This window comes from Pterocles gutturalis, unplaced genomic scaffold, assembly GCF_000699245.1.
Source record: "Pterocles gutturalis isolate BGI_N339 unplaced genomic scaffold, ASM69924v1 scaffold11633, whole genome shotgun sequence".
In the NCBI taxonomy this organism is placed as follows: domain Eukaryota; kingdom Metazoa; phylum Chordata; class Aves; order Pterocliformes; family Pteroclidae; genus Pterocles; species Pterocles gutturalis.
Genome location: NW_010123112.1, coordinates 1 through 24,640, shown reverse-complemented (window position 1 = coordinate 24,640; position 24,640 = coordinate 1). Strand labels below are relative to the sequence as shown.

General features: G+C 40.5%; 1 protein-coding gene across 1 annotated transcript; it reads left to right on the top strand.

The window, feature by feature from the left end:
* Positions 1-206: 206 nt before the first annotated feature.
* Positions 207-22,724, top strand: TAF3 (TAF3 RNA polymerase II, TATA box binding protein (TBP)-associated factor, 140kDa; the record flags this gene model as incomplete). The annotated part of the gene is made up of 3 exons (XM_010077780.1): positions 207-2,039; positions 7,008-7,090; positions 22,469-22,724. Coding segments are annotated over exons 1-3 (2,172 nt in total), but the record flags the coding sequence as incomplete, so codon positions are not given.
* Positions 22,725-24,640: the final 1,916 nt, after the last annotated feature.

Genomic DNA, 24,640 nt, shown 5'->3' with positions numbered 1-24,640 from the left:
TGGGTTACACTGCGATGAGGACACTTGCCAGTTGTGATGGTGGCTGATGCGAGACAGAGGAGATGTCACACTTTCCTTCCAAGTAGACCAGCAAGAAGCTGTTAGATGGACAGTTATCTCGTGCACTAAGATGCGTGTGAACATTTGGTCTGATGCTTATTTGTTTCTGTAAAGCAGATTTTTAATTATCCTAATGCTTTTTTAAAATGTTCTTTGTTGCAGAAGAGGAGGAGGAACAGGTGCCTACCGATGGAGGTACATCTGCAGAGGCCATGCAGGTGCCACTGGAAGAAGAGGGAGATATGGAAGAGGATGAGGCAATTAATGATGAGAACTACTTGAGCAAGAGACCGTTAGAAAGTCCTGATGCTGAGGAATTTCCACCTGTGAAACGGCCAAAACTCTCTGTTTCCAAAGGGGACACCTTGGACGGAGCTTTGGAACCACGTGAGCCTCTTAGCTCAATAAATACTCAAAAAGTTCCACCAATGCTTTCTCCAGTTCATGTTCAGGACAATACAGACTTAGCCCCCCCTTCACCAGAACCACCAATGTTGGCTCCCATTGCAAAATCGCAAGTGCCAACCCCCAAAACTGTAGAGTCAAAGCCGTTTGTACCCAAAACAAAGTCCAAAACAAGTTCTCCAGGACAGAAGACAAAATCACCTAAAACTACACCCTCGCCAGTGGTAACTGGAAGTCCCATACGTTCACCAAAAACTGGATCCAAAGAAAAAAAGTCACCAGGTCGCGCCAAGAGCCCAAAAAGTCCTAAAAGTCCAAAGGTTCCTGCTCATGTTCCCCAACCACCTGTCAAGCCTGAAACACCAAGTAGAACCCCGCTGGCTGTATTGAGTGACAAGGTAGGAAAGGAAAACATTCAAGTAAAACAAGCACAGACACCACCTGAGCCTGCCACCAAGCCAATTATTGAAAACCAGACTAAGAAAGCCCCGGTAATGGACAAGACCATTGATGATTCAATCGATGCTGTGATTGCTCGTGCGTGTGCAGAACGAGAACCGGATCCTTTTGAGTTTTCCTCCGGTTCCGAGTCAGAAGGGGAAATTTTTACCAGTCCTAAAAGACTTTCTGTTTCAGAGAATACAACTCCTAAACCTTCTGTTTCTGCCAATAATGCAAATAAGGCAGGAGCAACACCAATACCTCCTTCAGGTGGGACTTCGAGTTCAGACATTTCATGGACAATGGATGACTCGATTGATGAGGTCATTCGAAAGGCAAACATGGGGACAGCTTCTAATCCACCTACCAACTTCACTTATTTCTCCTCTCCTTCTGCTTCACCGCCAACTCCAGAACCTCTTCTCAAAGTCTACGAGGAGAAAACCAAGTTGGCTTCATCGGTAGAAGTGAAAAAGAAATTGAAAAAGGAGCTGAAGACAAAAATGAAGAAGAAGGAAAAACAAAAGGAAAAAGATAAAGAGAAAAACAAGGAGAAAAACAAGGAGAAGGAAAAGAACAAGGAGAAGGATAAAGACAAGGAAGGAAACAAGGAAGCAAAATTTCAGTGGAAGGAACTACTCAAAGATGATGATATTGATCCCTATAAATTCAAACTAAAGGACTTTGAGGATGCTGACACAAAAGTAAAGTTGAAAGATGGCAATACCAAAAAAGAGAGAGAAAAACATAAAGATAAAAAGAAAGATAAAGAGAAAGGCAAAAAAGACAAGGATAAGAAAGACAAAGAGAAACTTAAAGAAAAGGGTAAGGAAGATAAGATAAAGGCTCCATCAGCACCTCTTGTGTTACCTCCCAAAGAAATGTCTTTGCCCTTGTTCAGCACACCAGCTGCCATGAGGCTTCCCAGCATGTTACCTTCCTTGTCTCCAATGCTTCCTGAAAAACTGTTTGAAGAAAAAGAGAAACCAAAAGAGAAGAAGAAAGACAAAAAAGAGAAGAAGAAAAAGAAAGAAAGGGAGAAGGACAAAGAGAAGGAAAAGAAAGAGAAGGAAAAGGAAAGGAAAGAAAGAGAAAAGAAAGAGAAAGAAAAAGAGAAACACAAACATGAAAAGGTAAGCTGTTCAGAGAAGTTGAGGTGGCATACTTGCTTGAAAAATGCACATGGATTCCTACATTTGGTGCTGAGCATTGTTTAAGAGCTTTGAGGTGATGTATGATTACAGGTTTGGTGTTTTTTTAAAAACAACAGCTCCAAGGAAGCCTTCCCCCAAGAGTTTCAGGGATTGTCCCACCTGTTTGGAAGACGAAACAGTGGAAGTTCAGTTGTGTGAATTTGAAATGTGAGATTGTATTTCTGGTTTTCCTCAACTCGCTTCTCACTTTGAAAAGCTGGGGCTCAGTCTCAACAACAGCACACCCACAACAAACGGATGTTTGTTGCAATGCACAAATTTTATTCCGTAGATTTCCAGTAGCAGGGCCAGCAACTGTATGCCTTTCATAAAAACTTTAAAATTAGTTTCTAAAAGTCAATTGTTTCAAAGCTGGTAGAAGCCTGTAAATTACCAGCTGGACAGAAGTGAGGAGCAGACTGCCTTCAGATAAACAAGTTCACCAGTTGTCTCAGAAGTTCAGAAGAGCTGCTGAGTCCTCTCTTAACGAGACATTCCCCTTGTTGCCCCAGTTTGTTTGAAGTAAGAAAATTGTTCTCAAAATACAGTCTAAATGTTCAAATGTCACCTTTCGTTTTGAGTCTTATGCTTGAGAGAGGAGAGCTAGTTTTCAAGCGGGTTGAGCTCCTTCCGCTCCTGTAACTCTTACTGATGTACATCAGCCAAAGATAATTTCTTCTTTCCAATATCACCTAATCTTGAGAATATATTAAATATTTAAGAAATTAAAGCAGCATATTTGCATCTTATCAGATTTGAAATCCCATTAGAAATGGCTCCCCTGTGTCAGGGTTTGCTCTAATTTTTTGTCACTTCACCTTATAATACACATTAAGTTGTTAATATTTAAAAAAAAAAAAAAAAAAAGAAAGAAAGAAGAAAGAGAATGTCTTCACCTTGGATACAGGATTTCCTAAATCTCTATCCGTAGCATTAGGAAGCACTATATCAGCTCTGGTTTTACCAAGATACTCTTTCTATCCTGTTTTGAGTGTAATACTCAGTTCATACAAGCTCAGATTTGGGACATTCCTCACTTTCCCTTTTTTTGCTACTGTACTCTGTTGTGCTATCTACTGGACTCGAAACAAACTGCTGATTTCAAAACTTGACATCTTCAGTTGACAGATGATTTTTCAGTGCAGAATCCAGCTAATCTGTAAAACTAACATTTGTCTGTTGTGGATGAGTCGGTGATCAACAGAACGGTGGTCTAGTTGTCCATATTAATTTAATATCCTGTTTTAGACTGCGGCAACACTTCCCAGATTCCCCATTTTGTCTCTCTGCCCCTCATGCGTGAGATGTTTTGTCAGTATTTCATTGAAAAATTCTGCAGAGATTTCTTTCGAAGTTAAATACATGCATCTGTAAGATAGAGACAATGAGTTTCTTGGTTTTCATACATTTAATTTTGCATTTCTCCTGAAGATCTTCATATTTAGTTTGCTTTAGAGCACAGATACACAAACAAATACAAACTGGTAGAGCTTCCATATAGACTGAACATATATATATTAGGAAAAGGAGTTCAACAGTAATAAAAACTTGGCCAAATTAAATTGACAAAGCCGCCCATTACCTTGGCAAAAAGTCCCTGTCAAAAGATAAACTTTAAAGCTAGGATGCATGAAAGAGTCCCCAGATAGAATTAAAATTTAAACTGATTCTTGATAGATAAGCTTTTTTTTTTTAAATCCACCTCTTTGCTGCAAGTCAGGATTTTAAAAATAAATTTCCCCTTTAAATCTCTTGAGCGATTTTCATTTTTTGCAAGGCCGCACTGCTGGTGTCCTGGAAAAATGGAGAGTTAGAGCTTTATCAGTTGGTGCCCTGAGGTATGTGGCAAAGAAGCTAAATCCTTGAAGATTAGCAAAAAAAATGCAGCACATGGCAATAAGGGGCTTATATGACTACTAGTATTAGTTCAGGTGAAAGAAGTATTGCTTATACATAAAACTGGACAAATCCACTGACAATGTATTTTTAGTTAGCTACAAAGGAGACTTATATTGCTGGACTTTACCTCTTTGGTGATTTGGGAAGCTTAGTAATCCACTGTAAATGCTCTTCTGCTGGCCCCAATTCCCAGTATTACTCCCAAATGCTGCTCTTTCGTTTTAACCCCTAAAAGTACATGTTTCCTTAATTTAGCTTTTTTTAAATCACACAATGACTTATTTAGCCAGCAGTTGTGCTGTAAGAGCAAATGATCAAGTTACTGCTCAGATGCTTTAACCTTCCGCAGCGCGTCCGCTTCGGAGGCGTCGGTGCAACCTGCAAGATGAGTTTGTGGGCTAACTGCGGTTTCAGCTCTTGATGCCAGTAGAAAATATCAGATTTCTGTTTCTAATATTGCTATACTTAAACAACAGAGCGAATTCTTCCATTTTTCAGTATTGTTATCATTATTACATAAGTCTGCATCCATCCTGTTGGGGAATTAAAACTTTTTATCCGCTTTTCCCCTGTAATTTTGCCCCAAGCTGCTGGAAGACACCAAACAGCAACTCATACTCTGCACAAATGGCAGCAAGCAGAAACTGGAGGCTGCACGCTGGGTGTGTTGTGGGACTGAGGAAGACGACCTTTTGCATAGGGCTTGCCTGCAGCTCTGTGCTCTGCAGTAAGTCTTGGGGTGCTGTCCTTGGAGCCAGAAAAATAGGCAGTGAGCTGGGGCGCTGCCTTACATGTGCTGCCAAATAAAAAGCAGACAGTTGAAGCAGTTACACCCCACTTCTACAATGGAGATTACCGGGCGTGCTGTAGGAGTGACTGAGCAGCTCACGAAGCAGCTGCTGACCCAGTTTCAGCTAACGTTAATACACCGAGCTGGAAACTAAAGTCGTTGAGGAACTGCTTCGTGAGAAACGGAGCCAGCCTGGCATCAGGGCAGGGCTTGCGAGAGCTGCCCCAAAGTAAAATGCTCTTACTCAGGAATCGAAATCCTATCGTCGATGTAGAGGAAAACCAGGATAGCCAGGATGTAACTGTGAATGCTCCTTAATTTTCTGTCTGCTCCAGTCATGCAAACCCCACGCGTAAACCCATGTTGCAGAACGATGCTTCCTCTCTTCTTGTATCAAGGGATAAGATTTAGGATTGTCATGGAGCCCAGTTTTCCTCTCACAGCAGGCTGCAATGTTGGTATCTGAGCATAAAGAAGTGGTTTATGTGCTCTTCTTCTGCCACAGGAGCCCACAACACTCTTGCTTAGTACATCTTGGTGGTATACAAATAATACAAAGACCTTAGTACAGAGGATGGACTTGAGCAGCTTTCTGTGCTGTGTGCTGGAAGCTAAGTAGCAATGCTCATCGTAGGAAGTTTTGTATTTGAAATAGGCACTACAGAAGGAGGGAAAATCTGCAGGAAAGAGGTAAGATAATCTAAGACTTGTGCCTGAGCCTCCTGTACCCAGGGTTGTATTCCACGTCTCTATCCACTGGACAATGCTACAGGTTAAGATGCTGGGAAAGTCGTTAAGAGACTTACTTATGGAAAGCAGCAGTGAGATCACTGCAAGCATTAAGAGCTCTAAAGGTTAAAAACTCTTGCAACGCTCCAGGGGAATGACAGAATGAAAAAATTGTGCTATATAAACAAAGGAGTGGAGAGAGACCTGTGAAGTAGGGTAATACATATCCATGGAGAGCTTTATTGAAAAGCGTGTTTAAGTGTGTCAAAACATAAATACTCCTCAAGCTGCAGCCCTTCTCTCTCTGGAGTAGACATCTACTAATGAGCAGCTCCCATTCTGTGGGCAAGGTGTGTAGCATGGGACTTTGTCATTACCATTCCTCAATGTAAGTCCTGATTGAGTCCTCCCACTCAGGCCTGATGTCTTCTGTGCTTTGAATTGATTGTTTGCCTTCCTTTTATTTATTAAAGCTTTTGCAAACAGATTTCTCCCACTGAGAGTTGCTCAGGTTTCCATTTGGTGTATGCATACTATTTTTGTCTCTTTAAGTTCTGGACCAGATTCAGCTAAGTGGTTATTTTATTAAATATAATGACGCACATGCTCAAAATGAGAACAATCTCCCTCTCTTTCTATATATAAAGGTATACATGTATATTGTAAATACACTTCTCATATATATGGATATAAGTTGAGCAACTTATATCTGGAGAATCATTACAATGTCAACTGTAAAATCTGAGATGATTCTGTACAGGTTTTGCAAAGCAGTAGCTCTATGGGAGTTGGTAATTTTGGCAGGTACCAGTTCAAAGAGTTAAGGACGTATTCAAGTGGTCTAAACTCCCTGGATACCGATGTTGGAAACCAAGCCATTTGAAAAATAGCCATGAGAAACCTCAGCCCAGTAGCATTAAAAAGCAGCAGTTCTGTTACACCTGTATGGATAAGCATTTTCATATCGTATTCAGTGTTGGTGCTTGGGGTTTATTTGCCTTTCTGTGTCTGATTTTGATTCAAGAGGGTCACAGTACATTTATGTGATGAACCTGGGAAATAATTGAATGTAAATCTCAGAAAAAAGTACAAACACCAGTGGGCACCTATCAAGTTTGAGTACTAAGGTCAAAGCATTTCATGTCCTTATTGAGAAACATACAGGGGGGGTTTTGTGTCTCTGGGAAAATATTGAATTGGGAAGACTTGTTAACAAAGTGTATGAGCAGGTACAAATGCAATGAAATTTCAAGTTGACATTTTAGTCTAAAATTCGTGTTTGTGATTTGCTATGACTGGGAGCTCCCAACAAACTGTTACCATTCATGGGACAGCACAAAGCATGTGAGAGAGGTAGTCAGTCTGTCATAGCTCTGTCTCATTAAACCAATATACTCTGTTTGGTTAACTCCATCAGTGCTTTCATGTAATTAATATATTTTGAGAGTCTGCTTGCAGTCTTTGATTGAAGATTGTGTTCCCTTGTACAGATAAAGGTGGAACCAGTTGTTCCAGCTCCATCACCGGTTATTCCTCGGCTGACATTAAGAGTGGGTGCAGGCCAAGACAAGATGTAAGTACCAATAAATCCATCTGCAAGGTGTATGCTTGCCACAGTTCATCCTCTGTCACTTGTGGTAGCGTTTCTTTTCAGTGGGAAACACTTCAAAATTAGTGGCAAATGATATTTGTACAGCTATGACATCTTTTGACTGCTCTAATGAAAAATCAAGCAGAACACTTACTAATAGAAACTTTTTGGACATTTTACCCTTTTTCTTCTACTCTTCAAGTGGGACCCATCATCTTCCATCCATCCTATTGTGTTTCCCATTCTGTGCCTTTCTAGGGCATGGATTACAAGACTCCATCTGAACTCATATGATGCCTCCAGTGACATTTAGTGAGGTTTCCATAATGGATGGTTATCCTCAGTGTAACCTACAGCTAAGTTTCATAACACTCTTCAGCTAACAGTTGTTTTATGCCTTAAAACATAACAGTTGAAATTCCTTTTTACGCGTCTGTTTTATTATAACTGTTGATGATTATTCATGAGTGTACCCAACGCATTTCAAATGTTGGTTCATTAACTCCCTAATTATTGGGTGCTGTTGTACAAATAATAGTTACTTTGCACCGTGTGAGCGTAAATAGGATGATTGCTATCCTGAGATCATACAGCACAAACAGGTGGCTGGAGAGGCTGGAGAAACCATACATCACTGGGCTTTTTAGGCTGGTCCTGTGCTGTATGTGAAGGGTTTCTTTTAATCAGGCTTTTCATGTTGTTTTTGATGGAGCAGAGCACACTTTCATGTCTGATGGCAAACATGAGCACCAAACAGATTTTTCCGTTCCATTCACCGCATTAAATATTGCTAATGTAGTTGATTCTCTTTTGTAGCCATTCTGAACTAAATGTCCTAATCGATAATTTTTCTGCTTTAGAAGTTAAATGGCATCTTTGATGATTATTCTCTTTTTCTGTGCTGTCCTACTCCTCCCCAGTAGGTAACTGTGACTTTTACTGGTTTGAAGTTGCTAAGGGACTTTGGTCATTTCTTGGTTCCTATGGGACACCCTCACCCCATGTATCAGGGATTTTTCCTGCTCCTCAACCATTTCTGCTTTCTTCCTTTCGCAATATTTGAGTATGATCTCAAATTTCTGTGCCTCAGATTGCTGTACAAAAGCTCCAGCTTTCTCAGAATGGTTGTCTGTCCTGCTGTGCAGATTTGAATGTGCATGGGTGCACAGACTGACTCTTTAAAACCCACAAATCCATTTTCCTCCTTGAGGAGCTATGGGTACTTTTAAACTCGTCTTTTTCAAGGACTGTGCAACTGTTTATATGGGGAAAATTAAGTCGTAGTTTCAAGGCAGAACTTCTAAATTAAAGTTCTGAAGCAAAGAGTTGGCTTTGATCTCACCCCAGTCTTTCTAATACCACACACATTTTGAGAAGGGACTTTAGACTCCGTCTGCTTGCTACAAATCATATGGGTACATCGTCGTCAGCCCTGCCGGCCTTTAGTGGGTCAGAGATACTGACATCTTGTTTTACGGCTCTCTGGGAAACTCACTTCTATCCCAGTTTCCTTTGTGACTCTTTAGTGGCACCTTCACCACCATCTGAGGTCCTCAGGTCTTCTGATCCTTAGCGTGACAGAGCCTAGAGTTTCAAACCTAACTCCAGGATGGGAAATGCAAAAAGCTGACTTAGCTCAAAGTTTCTAGACAAAATAGGGGAGAATTAAACACCAAGGCCAAGATCTTCAAGGGCAGGGGAGTCCTGGAGACAGCTGGTAGAAGATGCTAAAAAGTCGTCATCCTCCAACTCTGCAGTATCTGTACTGGGCCTAGGAGGGGAACTTCATCTTCTCCTTGAGATTAGGCTACGTAACCAAACAAGGCTATGTCCTTAGTATTCCATCTCTAGTTGCTTACTGGTTTCCCTTTTCTACCTTAAATATCTCCTCGTTGCCCACCATACTGACACCCTAAAGTTGTCCTGGTGTCATGGCTGAATCACCTTCTGAATGATGGCAAACAAGAACTTGTGGAGCTTTGTAATAGCTTTTGGGAGTTTTTTATAGTTTTCCAAGGCAAAATCCTGGAATAAATTTGCCGTTAGACAAGTAAATACAGTTTGTGCCACGTGGCTCTGGGCCTGGGAACCAGTTTGCATTGCGTGTCAGTCTGGTGTCTAATGCGTTGGGCTCACAGTGGAGCTGTCCTACACTAAATAATACTGCTGCTGTCATCCTCAACAATTAATATTCAGCCTGAACTCAGAACATATTTTAATTTTCTTGTGTTGTGATCATTATGAGAAGGACTGGTGTGGCTCTGAGGCAAAGCATTCCGTAGTTTGGAACTCCGAAGCACTACCAGCAGACTCTGGGACCTCTGCGTGAAGTTATTAGTTGAAAAGACCGTAGTAGGATCATCAACTTTTTAAGTAGCTCGTAACAGGCAGAAACAAAAGCTGTGCTTTTCTGCTGTGTTAAGGTAAAGTTAAACTTGTGTTTCATCTGTGTTGATAAGTTTGGAATATCTGGTAATTATCGTACAGAAGTGTTTGTGTTTCTGGAGTTCCCTAGCATGGGATTGTTTGAAAATACCATGAATGGCCATGGAAAAGTAGGAGAAAAGTTTTTGGGGATTCATAGAATTTGATGAGTAAAAAACCAGGTGGACTAAGGAGTTACTTCAGTTTCCTCCGTTAGAGAGAAGAGCTGCTACAGGCTTTTGGAAATACTTAAATACATATTCAACTGAAGGTTGGTTTGGTTGGGAGAACTTCATATCAAACATTGTTTTTAGTGGAACTACTCGCAGAATGGCCTCACCAAGGCCACAAAGTGTTTCAGGTGTCTGAAGAAGAAGTGTCATGTTGATGGTGATTGAAATGGAGATACATCACACCACAAACACAACTACAGCAACACAGGTTTACTCAGATCGTGCAGCGTAGCAAGCAGTTTATTCTCTGTTGGTTTGCTTCTTGGCTCCTCTGCTTGGATTAACATCCAAAGCAGTGATGGTAGTGACAGAAGTCTCCTTCTTTCTTGTTCCTGTGAACATGAGTATGTATTGCGCCTAGATTCAAAGTGATCTCTGTGTTTGAGCTTGTGTGGTGTGCCAGTATTCCTACAACACACATCAAAAGAGACGGCCATTAATAACGTTAGGTTAATAGACATGAAAACGTACTGGTGCTGAAGGATGGAGAAACCAATATTGGAAAAAATATTCTACTTCAGGTTTTTTTTTTGCAAGTGTTTTAACTGCACAGTAAAACAAGGAGAAAGTAGATTATAATCAAAGCATTTCCATCTGAGTTGTAAACAATTACAGCAATACTTGCATGGGTGCCACATTAGAAGAAATTTACTGGATTCCATTCTAATGCAATTAGAGCTAATTTTGTTCTTTAAATGAATAAAAGGTCAGCTAGTAAATCTAGTTTATCTCAAGTCCAGGCTTCAATAAATTGTTTTATTTAATTTGTTGTAAAAGATCTTATCCTTAATGGGCCTAGCTCTTATTAGTTTGCTTAGGTTCTAAAATATTTATGACCACCTTTTTAGATATGATTTGAATGATATGTTGGAAAGGGTTTTCACTGGGTTTTTTTTTCCACTCCAGTGTTATCAAGGTAAATTGCTAACTGAGTTAGTATAGGAAGGAACTGGAGATGCTATCTTTTAAAAAACAAAACAAAACAAAAACCCACAGCTAGTATAGACTTTTAAATTTTAAATCAACTGCAAATGATGGGCAGAACTGAATATTTTTATTCAATTGCATCATGGTTTCTCTTTGTCTAGTTATTTTTCCTAAGCACCATCATTTTTCATACACCCAAGTTTTTCAAAAGCATATCTATGGATGAGGCGTTGACATTCCAGCTACTACCACGCTTGACATAAACTTCAGCAAAAGTATGCGCTGTAATTTCTGATACATCAGATAAATTTATTCTATGTTTAAATACAGCTTTTAAGGAAAAACAGATGGCTTTTGACACTAATGCCAGACCACAAAGCAGATTACCGCTCACTGGTGCTGTTTCAGTGCTTCTGTGACTTAGAAGCAGGATATATATTTTCGTGAAATTCACCATAAAGTGTCAGGCTTTTGCTCCAGACTCGTACTGCATTGTTTCGTAGCTCTGCCATCAGCAGGGAACCTGGAAACCAAACATGAAAAGGGGAAGGACGAGTATTTTAACAATGTTTAACTTTAAAATGTCACCTGTCACTCTAATGAAGTTGCCCCTTGTCTCTACATATTTTTAAGGTGAGTAGATACGTGACTTTCTCCCCAAAAAATCGCACACATGCTCAGATAAGTATCTGTATGTGTCTGTAAAAATGTATATTAGATAACCTGTGGATTGTAAAATAAAATCCTAAAAGGATTAAGAGATAGAAGAAGTTTTGTTATCCAGATATTTGACTGATTCCACTAAAGCTTTTTATCACTTGGTGGGATATTATCAGTCCAAGACCTAACTTATGTTCATATAGAGGTTCACTCAACTTCATGATATCCTCATGACAAAAGCCACCAGCATAGCTGGCTGACATCCTTTGTAGGGAATCTCAAAGCCAAGTGGCGTATATATAGTGACCAAATTATTCTGTGACCAATAGATGTGGCCTCTCTGTGTAATACTGGTGACCCAGAAGCGTACTTCTGGGACTGAGAGGACAGGGGAACCTGATGCTTTTTATAGACTGAGCTGCTGTGGTTGTCCATCTAAGAACTTCTGCCACAATAAGGTGTTCATAGCACATATTTGTATGTGGTTGGCAAACTAGCATGTGTCTGAAAAAGTGGAAGCCTGAAAGGAAATGTAGCTTGAGAAAATCTCCTCGTTGAAGCTATAACCCTACCTGAAACACAGCTGGACTGCTGGAGGAGTTTATTTTTCATAAGTTTACATGGTTTGGGTCATCACTGCTCCTTGCTCGAGAATTTGTTGGTTTAAGTACAACCACAGTTGAGCAACAGAATTGCAGCAAAACAGTTCTTTAGTCATAGTTTTTGAAATTCTGTAAAACTTTATTATCTAACCTGCAGCATGCAGAGCACCACTGATTTTATTATAGGGTAATGTTGTCCAAAAACAGATGCCTAAATGATGGATCTTCTGTCTACAACAAGCTTAATTTACATAAGAGCTGAGCCGCAGACTCTCCAGAAATTGAATTTTCTTGGGAAAACCACACACACGCGTATACAATCAGACTTTAAAAAGGTAATGGCACCAAGGGAGAAGAGAAGAAGGTATTAGCAAATCCATCAATACGCTTTTTATTGACCTGGTTGAAGACAAGAAATTAGGCAAGGACGGTGTTGGTGTTCCCCTAATGTCACTGGGGATCTGTAGTTGCTGCTATAACATGAATATGTATTTTTTTAAAACTGCTCAAACTTCCAGAGAGTTGTGGGGGAAAAAAAAATAAATTCTAAGACAGGACTTTGCTACTAGCTTCAATTAAACAAGAATTCTGCCCTATGTAGTTTCCAAGAACACCTCTTATTCTTACAGCATCATCTTTGGTGGATATACAGGGAGCTTTAATTTTTAATAGGGTGGTTCTCGTACGGATGAATCAGACTGTGTGAAGAAACTTTTGAACTTTGGGTGCCGTTTAGTGGAGATCTACTCAAACTTTGATAATTTAGATGACTGTCTTCATAGTGTTTGCCCACAGTAGCTGAATAATGGGGTTCATTAACCTCCCAGTGTAGGCATATCCAAATTGTTTGCCTCTAGCCTTGGCTTCCCTACTTGTGGCTGGGGAGGAAAGGATTGGCTTTTTATTGACTTGTCAAGCCTTAGGTTTGCATTACTGGCCAAGTAGCTCATGACCCATTCCATTTATTTCACTGTTTTGTGGTGGGGAAACAGGTAAAGGAATCCTACTGGAAGCCCCTCCTTCCGCACGTTTTTATGAATAAGAGCAGTGTTTGGAGCAGTTAAGGCACCGTGACCGAATCCTCCGAAAGACGTAATGCAAGCAGCATGGGGCTATTGTGGGACACAGCTGTGGGCGGTGTTGGTTACCCTGCGAGACGTTGCTTATTCAACAGAAAGCTCTGGAGGAGAACTTCTTGTGGAATTAAATAGGAGGGGGGGAAAAAAAGTGATACTTCAGGGAGAAAAATGTAGAAGGGTAAAAACCACTGTTTGGGAAAATTAAACAATAGAGTCCAGGCAGCGAAAGTCTGTGTTTATTGCAGTACTAATGGTTATCCCAATTATTTTACAGTGTAGCACATAGCAGAGAAAGACCGTGTTAACCGTGTGTTAACAGAATTAACGCTCGGGGTGTCAATCCAGCTTTTTGCCGTAAGAGGGAAGAGAGCGTGTCGTGGTGAAATCATTTTTGATATGATCAATAGACCACCTAAGTGAGGAGGCAGAGTAATGAAAAATGATCTTGCTCCTCTCCGAGGCTGCAGAGGTGTGCTTAAGGAATTCCAGTGATCTTTACAGCTTTCATAAATCTTTGTGTGTGTGTTTGCAATACACGCATTGTTCTGTTCTGTAGTATTTTAAATTATAAGTGCTGGAGAACTGATTTTTAATGCCTTTTTAAATGCTGAATGTATTTTAATGAAGATATTGTGTCGGCTATGATTCATATCCCTTTCTTGTTTGTTCTTTTTGAGTGTAACATATTGGCCTCGATCCTGCCATAAAATCCCCATGTGTGGTCTTGTATCCATCCAAAAGTCTCTTTCACTTCGGTGGAGGTTCCTTAGCCTTTCCCTTGCTGCAGGACTGCAGCTTTTACATGAAAAAAAAAAAAAAAAAAGAATGCCATATGCCTTTTCCCAAAACAAGCATGTTATCATTTTTGTTTATATTTCTAATGGTGATTTAGAAGAGTTTTTTTTCTTCCTTGAGTGTGAGTTGTTTCCAGCTTCAGATGTAGTCCTTAGCTTTTTTTATTTTTTTGTTTTTAATTACTGAAGCCACCCCAACTAATTATTCATCCTGTTTATGGTAGGTGGTAGGCTGTGGCAAATTATTTTCATTTTGCTGCTGGCCATATTGGGTGATGACTCCAAAAGTGAATGCATAAAAAAAGCTTGAGTCATTAGAAAACAAAACAACTTACTGTGAGATTCTTTGATTTTGCTGCTTATTGCTCAAGAGTCAAAAAAAATTGTATACTGGATACCACAATTAAAAAAAAAAATACTTCAGGCAGGTTTAGACACATAAGCAAATTGCTTGTGTAAATGGGCATGAGCAGCTGTCTTTATAAAGCACAAGAGAAACCAATCAAATATGTGTGAAAGATTAGAAAGGCAGATGGGAATTTGTTTAAAAAATAAATACTGCCTCCACAGAAGATGACTGCAAGAGAAAGGTACTGATTTCTTCTTGTCTTTGACAGACATGCTTCTTTTATTCACTTTTATTGAACTTTTTAAACAAAAGTGGGCAAACCATACAGACCCAAGGATTCACAATATAGTTCCTGGGAGCTGCATGTGGACAAGAGGACCATGGAGGGGTAGCCATCCACAGACACGAAGGAAAAAAGATTCCTAACTGAATTTAGTAAATTGTCCTGTGAGCAATTGCTCTGTTTCTGTACAGAGCCTCCAAGTTCAGAACTGGCCCGTTTGCTTTGTTCTTACAAAAATATGTCTCAGTAACAAGCTGGAAATTATAGTTTTAGAAGTTTCTAAACCCATGCTGGCGTAATTTTCTCTTAGTTAATAAAATTTATATTCTACATGAGCTCACATTAAAGAGGGTAGATGTAGGACTGGATTATGGGCAAACTTCTAGATCGTGCATCCCATGACATTTCCGAAAACAAATGAGAATAAAGGACAGTTTGTGAGGAACACATAAGAGAAAGTTTGCAAACAGCTCATTGGCATAAATACCAGCTTCTGGTTTTGCTGTTGAGAGCTCAGCAGAAGGGGATAACACCGGGTGGTTTTAACATCGAAGCTCTGAGCAGCTTGCTATTGACGACAAAAGAGAAAAGAAGATGAAAGATAGCAAGATGCCACGTTACCAGCTCAGTTTTGTTTTGTCAGACTGGCGATGAACCATCCAGAGATGCAAGTCAGAATGGTGAGAAGGAATGGGAGTGAGATGTAGGAGTCATCGGCAGAAAGGTGTTTGTGGTTGTTGGGAGAAATATCGTGGTGTAACAGATACAGAGGGTGGTGGCCAAGGACAGAACTCTGTTTCACTTAAAGTAATGGAAAAATAAACAGTAGAAAACCTGTAATTCCATTTCAAGAGTACAAATGTCCATAAACCAAAGGAGTTACCTAGAAATGTCAGCTAGACTGAAGAGCTAATGGATTCAAAAGCAGTGTTTTCTGCCTGTGAGAAGGGGGCACTTGCAGCAAAATGACTACAAAGTGAATTGTATGAATGACTCCTTCTGAAAGGATGTTAGGAATAAGCATTGTACCTCAAGGAGAAAAGCACTGTTAGCAAAGAAGTTACGTCTTCAAGGCAAAAGACTGTGGAGGTGAAGTCAGGCTTGGCAGAAGTCAAGCTGCAATAAATGTTGTGAAGGATGTTGAGCAAATAGGAAAAGAAGGGAAGAAGGAGGACCATGGAAATGAAGACAGGGAAAAAGAGGAAAGATAATATAGGTTTGAGCCATACTTTCCATCTGATCCTATGTTCATTCTCTCCTTTACTGAGAACTAGGACAAGCTGGAGAACAGCAGTAGGTTGACAGCACTGGAAATGACTGTAATGAACTGAGAAGCAAAGTGTAGGGACCTTTACGTACTGAAGTCAAGGAATGGGGAAATCTAGAAGACCTGGGTCTTGACTTTGCAGACTCAGTGAAAATTAATTTTAATACATTGCTTTTTATTTTAAAATGCAATGTTTGTTAAATATGTTTTAAATAAATAATAGAATAAATAGAAGTTACTGAAGAAGGGAAGAAAGGGACGGTAATCTAGATACCTGGTGACAGCAGTGCACATGATCATAAAACACATTTTGGAGGAACAGCTGATTACAGGCTTGGAAGTAATGGAATAAAACACAAAACGGAAGTAAACCATGGCAACAAGCTTGATATCAATCTTTGATAAAGCAACTGATTTTCTAGGTTAGCCTAGTCCAGTTGGCAGTCCCTGCAAGGGATGCGGCTGGCAACGGCTGATATTTTGCCACGCATCTTGAGTGTTTGTTTCCACCACCAATGCTGAGAGCAGCCGCCTCCACCTCCCACTACAGAGTGATTTCTTCTGGAATGGGGAAGCAGTCGCTGGGTGCGGGATCAGATCACTTCCCCTGCAAGGGAAAGTCTCAGCTGTGGTGGAGAAGAGCTGAGACACTCGCACGTGCGTAGCTGGGATACAGCTGACATGTATTCTACCGTTGGAAGAAGGAGTGCTCTATGCTGGATGAATAAAAGATGGCAAATTTGAGCTGGATTTCAGGAAAATATTTAAAACTTTCACACCAAATATTCATAGTGAAGCTGGCAAAGACGGGACTAGCAGAGGAGCTACTCAGGGGTAAGGAACTAACTCAGAGGAAGATAGCAACTGAGAGTTGTAAGAGAGCTTGTCTAACCAGAGAGGAGGTTACAAGTGGATGTGCTCAAGGATGTATTTCAGGACTGGTTTGATTTAATAATTTTTTTTTTAAATTTTGTCACAGAAGGAGGTAGAACACTGATAGGTTTTGTTGGCAGTAAGGTTGAAGGACCATGTCAGTACAAATGAGGATATGATGGTTGTCTGGAAAGAACTGGATCCCCTTGAATAGAAGGGAAAAAATCATATGTAATGCAGTAAATGAAAAATTGCAGTTAAGGCTTTGCATTTGAAGGATACCAATAAAAACTTCACCCAGAAGTAAAGAGCTGATCGGTAGGTGGATCACTGTGGTAGGTATGTTAAGTGCGTGAGGGATCATTAGTTGATCACAGAACGACAGAGTTACCAACGTGATACTGGTGTGACCGTAGGATGCATTGCAAGAGGCAATTTTAGCAGAGACAGTGGAAGTGTCCTGGCCATTGTGTGAGGACCTGTTGATACTTCAGCTGGAATGTTATTTTCAGTTCTTGAAGGCATTTTGTATTCAGGAAGGATGAGTTGGGAAGAGCAGGTGCAGAGGAGGGCTTGGAGCACTGTTGGGGGGAGCGTAGGGGAGTCTGTGTTTCGATAGGAGAGGAGAGCAACTTTGTGTGTTTAGTCTAGCATGTGAAGAGGGATATGATTGCTGGCTACAAATACGTCAGGCGAGTAAACATTTTGGAGGGAGAAAGCTATTTAAGCTAAAGAACAGTGTTGGCACAAAAACAAATGGGAATTAATTGGCTATGAGTGTAGGCTGGAAATTAGAAGAGGTTGCTGTGCCACCGGAGTAGTGAGATCCTGCAACAGGGTAACGGTGAGGACAAAAAGATTAACCGGTTTTAAGATGAAGCTCAATAAAGTTGTGAATGGGATTAGGTGACACGATGCCTGTGAAATCACTAGACTTGTTTGCCCAGGAAGGGATGTTTGTGGGGTTTTGCTGTACTGATGGAATGGAGAATGGGCTGTTGAGCTCCTTGTGCGCCCTTGAAGGTCAGCACACTTACGTGGAAGTTGTGTCGTTTGTATGAGACTAGGCAGTGTCCACAAAAATGGATGATATCTTGGAACAGGTATTCAAAGTTCATTTTCCTTGATAGAGAGGAATATCACATTGCAGGCAATTTATCACATTAAAATATTTATATTTTTTTAATGTCAAGTTTAAGTACCAAGGTTTTTTCACATGCAGAATTGCTAGGGGCTCCACTGGTGGTTTGATATATTTTGGCACTCTGCAAATGCACGAGTTGGTCATAGAATAGATTTGTGGTGTTTGTATTTGCCAGTGTGACTTGTTTGCACAGAATAAAATATTCAGCAGGGCATAAGAGTTAAAAACTAAATTTCCCTTTCTAAAAGTAATATGAGAATTAGCCTACATTACAGAGCTTAAATTACACTGATTCTCCTTCAGGGTTGGAATAAAAATTTCAAAATCATCTCTAATCTGTGAAGAATCTAAACTATATGGAAATCTTCCTAATTCCCCTGGGTGTTTTTGACACTCTTACCATAGGTCTTAGAGTATTTAATTTTTTTCTGGTGCAACAATCTCAGTTCCAGGTGTGAGCTTTTTCGGTAATAAAATAGTTACACCACTTAACTTTCTAGTATTGAGAAACTTTTATCAATAAGAGAATATCAATACTAATAGGTAATAATATCACTCGTAATAATCCAGGTGAGTTGAACAAGTTTGAATTATGTCAGTGCAGTTGATGGTGTCATTTTCCTACATAAAAAGACCCCTTTAGCTCCCACTCCTTGCTTAAAAATGGGTCATGGTTTCAGAAAAGAATTAGGACTTTTCAAATGTTGTTTTTCCTTTGGGCAGAGAAAGAGCTTCTTTGGAGCTCTGCCTCTGAGAAACAAAAGATTGCTGTGATTTTTTTACTAGCCCTTTCGAAGTACTGATACAGCATTTTTTTTGGAGCTCATCACCTGTAGCAATCATTCAGCCCTGTGGCTCATATCCTATTTTTGAAAAGCCATTTCCTTTCGGTGCACATGTCTTTTCCCTTTGTTTATATGAAGCAGTCAATGGGGCTTTCAGCTGTAAGGATCAGAATGAAATCAAATAAATTACTTCCAAAGATAGGAGACCATTTCACACCTTGGAGCCTCATTTTACTCCAGACGTGGTGTGTTACAGCTCATACCAGTTAGAGCCTATTATAAACCAACTGACCCGTTGTGACACTTAAAATCTTGGTAGAATTTGCACTTTGCCAGCAAACTGACACTTTGTTTTCATCCTGTTTGGGTTTGGATCCCTAGCTGTGATTGCCCCACCATAATGATGAAAATGGGTTTTCATTCACTCTACCATTATGAAGAGGTGTATCCGTACATGTGTTCAGTTATAAATGCACCGAGGTTCTGTAAGAAATCCAGTTCCTGCTAGCATTTAAAAAGAAATCCATAGTGTATTTAGGTTGGACACAACCAGATACAGTGTTTTCATTAATTCTGGTTTTTTTTAAAGGGAGTGGTAGCCTTTAAGTTATGGTATATAGAGACTCGTATTACCACCTCTATTCCAAGGATTTTCTCACACTCCTTCATTCTGGGGGAACTATTTTGATTCAAAAACAACTTTAATTGACTTTTTATCTTTCAGCATATGACATGTTTGTGATGTGTTGTCAGGCAGAGAACAGTAATTCCTGTCTCAGGCCTCTAAGTATGTTGATGGTGGTTGATGTTCATTTGTACTTGATTACCTCCAAAAAATACGATTCCAGCTTCAGTTTTAGAGTTTTTGAATTGGAGTGGAGGAGGTGGTGAAATTTTGTCTTATTTAGTTTTGTACTTGCAGACTTTTAATATACAAGTGCTGATTTTCAAAGCTTATTAAAAAAAAAAAAACCAAAACATTTGGGAAAGAAGATAACGATATATGTATGGTGATGTCCAAAGGTAGAGATGAAATTCTAGCAGGGACCCAGGTACCAGGGGGATCGAAGCTTTGCTGTAGCGAGTACCGCCTACTAGCAGTGTGCTCTGTGCCTCCCTTTTCCTGTCTATAAAACAGAGCTCATCAATCTCAACATCATTTACATAGTGTTATGATATCAGGTTTCTCTCCAAGTCTGAAGTAACAATAATTATTAGTCGTGGGACTGATATTTGCCTTTGATTTCTCCCCACCTCCATATTGCCATGTATGGCAGCCCCTTCTTCAGGAAGGAGGACAACAGGCTAAACCACCCTCGCCGAGATTACTCCATCACCTCTGATGGTGTAGCACAAAGCCATTCATTTCTCCACTCTGGAGTCGAAAGTCTCTGAACTTTATTAGCCCAAGGGAGTGGTAGGCCCAAGCGTGCTCCAAAATGCCGATCTCCTGTTTTGATAACGGAGCTCTAAAATCAAGATAAACAAGCTGCCCTATATACTGAACATGGCCTAATTGCACGCTTCAAGCAAACCAGCCGATCGATGAGTGCGCGTCGCCCGCTAATGAATATTTGTAGTTTTAGGAAGATTTCACATGTGATATTCCTCGTAGCTTCTGCAGTTATTAGCAGAGTGGCTCCAAAGACCCTGTTCAGGAGGAGAATCTGGCTTTATCTAGGCCAAGAAACTGTGTAATTTAATTTCATGTGTGAGCTGGGCATGGTGACTCTTACTCAAATTGTATTAGCTAATACTTCTTTTAAACTGTTTACACTGTCTGCAAAGTTGTGTTTAAAATCCTATTAGCTAATACATTTCCTAGTCTAGACTCGGGGAGGGTTGACTCCCTGCAGAACTCAGAGCAGGACTTTGTTTATTTGCAGGGGGTGGAAGAGGGAAGTGGGGAAAGAAGGGGTAATGATGTTTGAAACCATCCAAATGACTTTAGCTGTGCTAAATAGTTTGTGATCTGTCTCTCTCCTCGCTTTTCTTATTGCTAAGATTTATTTTTTTTTTAATTGAGTCGTGACTCTCAAGTCATGAGGATGACTTTGCAAACCATGGGAGAATTGCCTCCAACCGAGGTCTCAGCTGTTCAGCGGTGGGAGCCTGGGCTCTGTGTGGGAGCAGTGGGAGGAGGAAGGCACAGGAGAAGCATCTCAGTTGGGGTGACCAGTCTGGCAGAGTCCCAGGGAGCCACATGCTAAGACCAAAAACAGAAGCATCTCAGTTGGGGTGACCAGTCTGTCAGAGTCCAAGGGAGCCACATGCGAAGACCAAAAAAACATCCTGGACATTCAAGAGCCAAAGAGAAAACTTTCTTGGCGGGAGATAACAGTGATTTCTCAGATGTACCCTACTAACAGGAGGACGAGGCTGGATTTGATGTGTAGGTTGCTCCCAGGATGGCCTGATAACAGGACTTCAAGTCACAGACAATTTAAGTTACAGAAGTCCTGCACTTTGACCCACAGTCTGCCGCCTCACTGACACATATACAGAGCCTGAACTCCCAGATCAGGTACCTGAAGCAATCACTAGGACATCGAGTGGCGTGCTTTCCTTCAAATCATCTGACGCCTTCTAGATTCTGCTCCGCTCTAAGTTTCTAAATTTCCGTTGTTTTGGTTTTCTTCCCCTATTCACTTATAGTAGGTCTCAGAGGGAGGTGTGATGCTACAGTTGCAGGTTAGGCAGGAATACCAAACCTTTTACTAAGTCTGGTTTTACTATAACTTGCCATAGTTCTGGTTGAGTGGTGCAAGTGGCCTAGCTTGGGAGAAAAATGCTATTTTCTCAGCCAAGCATTAAATACTGTATGATTCCAAGTCCTTCTCAAATGATGACCTGGATCCTTGACTTGAAATGCAGCCGATGTCTCCGATTGTAGTGATACTGCCTTTTGAATATCATAAGAGAGTTGCAGTAAACTCTAAAGTTGAATGTAAAGTTCCCATTGACAGCGGAGCTGGACTTTCCTGGTTCTCAGGAATTGTTGCAGTTTGCTATTCGTCATGGTTTTCCCACTAATGTCATTTTTTTTCTTCTTTCTTAACATATCCTCTTCTCTGGAACGTCTAACCTTTCTTTAAATCACCTTCTTCCTACAGTCTGATCACAAATCAATTGCACTCCCACAGTTACCGTTCAGATACAAATAAGTCAGTTAAATGATTTACCAAAATGTAGTAAAACAAATAGACCTATCCTGTGTTTTGTTCGAGGGTTTGTTTTGTTTTCTAAAACATCCTTTTCCTTCTCTTTACGTTTCTAATCTAGAGCCTTATAGGAAGAGCTTTTTCTGTCCGTTCAGTTGCATGCACATCAATAACACTGTGTATCAACATTCATTAATAAACCTTGGGTCCTCCATGCGTCCCCCTTCCTGGGCACAATTCTTCTATACTGTGTATTTACTAGAGCTGCATCCTGTCTACTTTAGCTACTCGAGTAAGTAGCAATATTTTAACTGCTGAGTATATAGTATGCGTCATTTATTTGTCCTGACTAGATCTGCTGCTGATTTCATAAACATTTGGGGAAAGAAATGCCAAACTAGCAAATATTTGGAGAACCCCCTAATGTAGGATCTTAAGAGGATGATATCGTCTCTCAGTTTGAAGATTAAAATCAGTGCTGTTCACAGCTGATTAATTTTCCTTTCTAATATTTCCCACAAATCGAGCTAATGTAATGAAACTTAACGAAACAAGGTTGAGGCTGTCCTGGCATTCACTTTGTAATGGCTCTGTGCTTCATCCTGTCCGGTGGATGGATGTAGCAATGACAACAGTCCTCGCGTTGGGTTGAAACAGCATCTGTGCTGACTCAATGGTGATGTGAATTAGCTGCACTATATTTTCTTTATAACTGGTTGGTGATCAATCATTGCTTGCTTTCCCATCAGCTGTAACAATTCTCGTTTTTGGTCCTACAGAGTCATCAGCAAAGTGGTACCAGCTCCAGAAGCCAAACCTTCTACTCCTGTGAGCCGGCCCAAAACACCTCCACCTGTGCCGTCACCGGTCCCAGCTCCCGTTCATGTCACCCCTCCTCCAGCTCCAGCTCCTCCTCCTCCACAAGCTACCGTCTCACCAGTCCTGATCCCACCACCCTCTCCAGCCATCTCCGCAGCGGGAGGCTCCAAAGCCCCGGTCAGGAGCGTGGTGACCGAGACCGTCAGTACTTACGTGGTAGGTAACACAGACTTCCATATTTTGTCCCAGTGATATTCATCTCTTGAATTGTTCAGCTCTTGGGTGACTCATCATCTCAAACTGAGGGTACCTGGATTTGTCATGTTACTCTCTATTAAGCTACTCTTTTTCCATCCCTTGCTTCCATGCACGTGTTTTGAGGGTTAATACCTTAATTAAAACACTGCTACTTGGACTGAATTTTTTCTCGGTTCCCAGTTCAATGTTTTAGTTTCTTCTAACAAATCCAGTTATATTCCTCTTGGTATTTTCTGCTCACTGAGCTAGAGCATTTATTTTTGGAAGTAGAGAATTTTTTTATAGATGCTTTCATAAGCGCTGAATTGAAACCTCAAATGTCAAACTCGCCATAGATTTTGCTGTCAGTCAGGTGAAGTACAAAACCCTCACACAACAGCAAGAATTTGACTTAACCTTTAGTTGAAATGTGTAGAGTCCACTAATCTCTATTTTGGTTTCCTCACTTTACAGAAATTGCAAATGTTTGGGCATCTCGGGAAAGTCTGTAGTTCATTACTCTGTTTGACATATGCTCTGAACTTGACCTCTCTCTGGTAACATTAAGACTTCTTCATTCCTTTACAAAAGTCTCCCATCCAACATGATGTAGGAACTGCATTCTCTAAAACAATGTGGACATACCTCTGGACAGGACTAGGATTTCTGTGCTGCTGAAAATTCTGCTTTAGATGCAATGGAAAATGGAAGTCCTGACCGTTTCTGCTCATTGAAGAGCGCAAATACCATTAACAACGGCAGCAGTGTTGTTATCCTCCCTGTCCTGGCTAAGTTCCAGCTTGGTTGGTGACACCTTGCTTATCTGTAGTGGGTAGCAGTTTAAAAATCTCACCATTTAAAACACCTGAAACTTGCTTTTATTACTGAGTTTCCTGTGCTTAAATGGCAACATATTTTTTTTTTTTTTTTTTTTTTATTCCTGTTTTTATAATGATTCCTAGTGTAAATCTACCCTGCAGTTTCTAATGGAAAAGGTGCTCTTCCGCGCTGGACTTAAACTGTTGTATCGTGTTACTGCTCTCTATTTAAACAGCTGCTACATTTCACTCCCGCGTTGGTTACAGCACCAGATGATCGCACATAGACTGTGCATATCTTTAGGCTGCATCATATACAACCTCACCTTCTACATCACAGGTGTGAATGCAGTGTCACTCTTGTGCCCAGAAGCTTTGAAATTCACTCTGAGAGAGAAACATTTTCATCCAATTTTCTTCAGTAGGCATTAAAAGCAAACAATTTAGAGATTATGTTGGTTTAAAGAAGGAAAACCTAGAACTTTTCCTTCTAAACATTCTTAGCACCTTACAGAGAATTCAGAGGACACGTAGGCTCCAGGTTATTTCTTATTTTACAACATTATAGTTGAAAACAGGGCTTTGCTGTGTTAAGATCCAACTCTACACAAGCAGAGAGAGTCCTAAGGTGCGACACTCATAAGCCAAAAAGCTGAGAGAGATGTTGAGGAAGAAGGGAATAATTAATAACTATTAGCCCCTGTACAAAGGGAATCCAGGGGACAGAGTGATGAAATGGCTTTCCCCAGGTCGCACGGGAAAGCTCTTCTAGAGATAAGATTGGAGCCAGTGTGACAGAGGTGTGTGACTCCCTCCTGCAGAGGAGGACAGGAGGATGATCAGATAGTTTAAAAAAAAAAAGTTATTATGTGGGATCTCCCCGTAGGATAGCATCTCAGTAAGTGTGCTCTGATCGTTAACTCTCAGCGGTTTGTACTAACATAGCATTCACCAGTCACACACTGTCCCTCCTTCTGTGACCCGTGGCTCATTAAGGAATGAGAGAAGTCACACAATATTTTTACCATCCTCATGCAGCAGTTATCAGGAGATGGGCCCATGCCAACCTCATGAAGT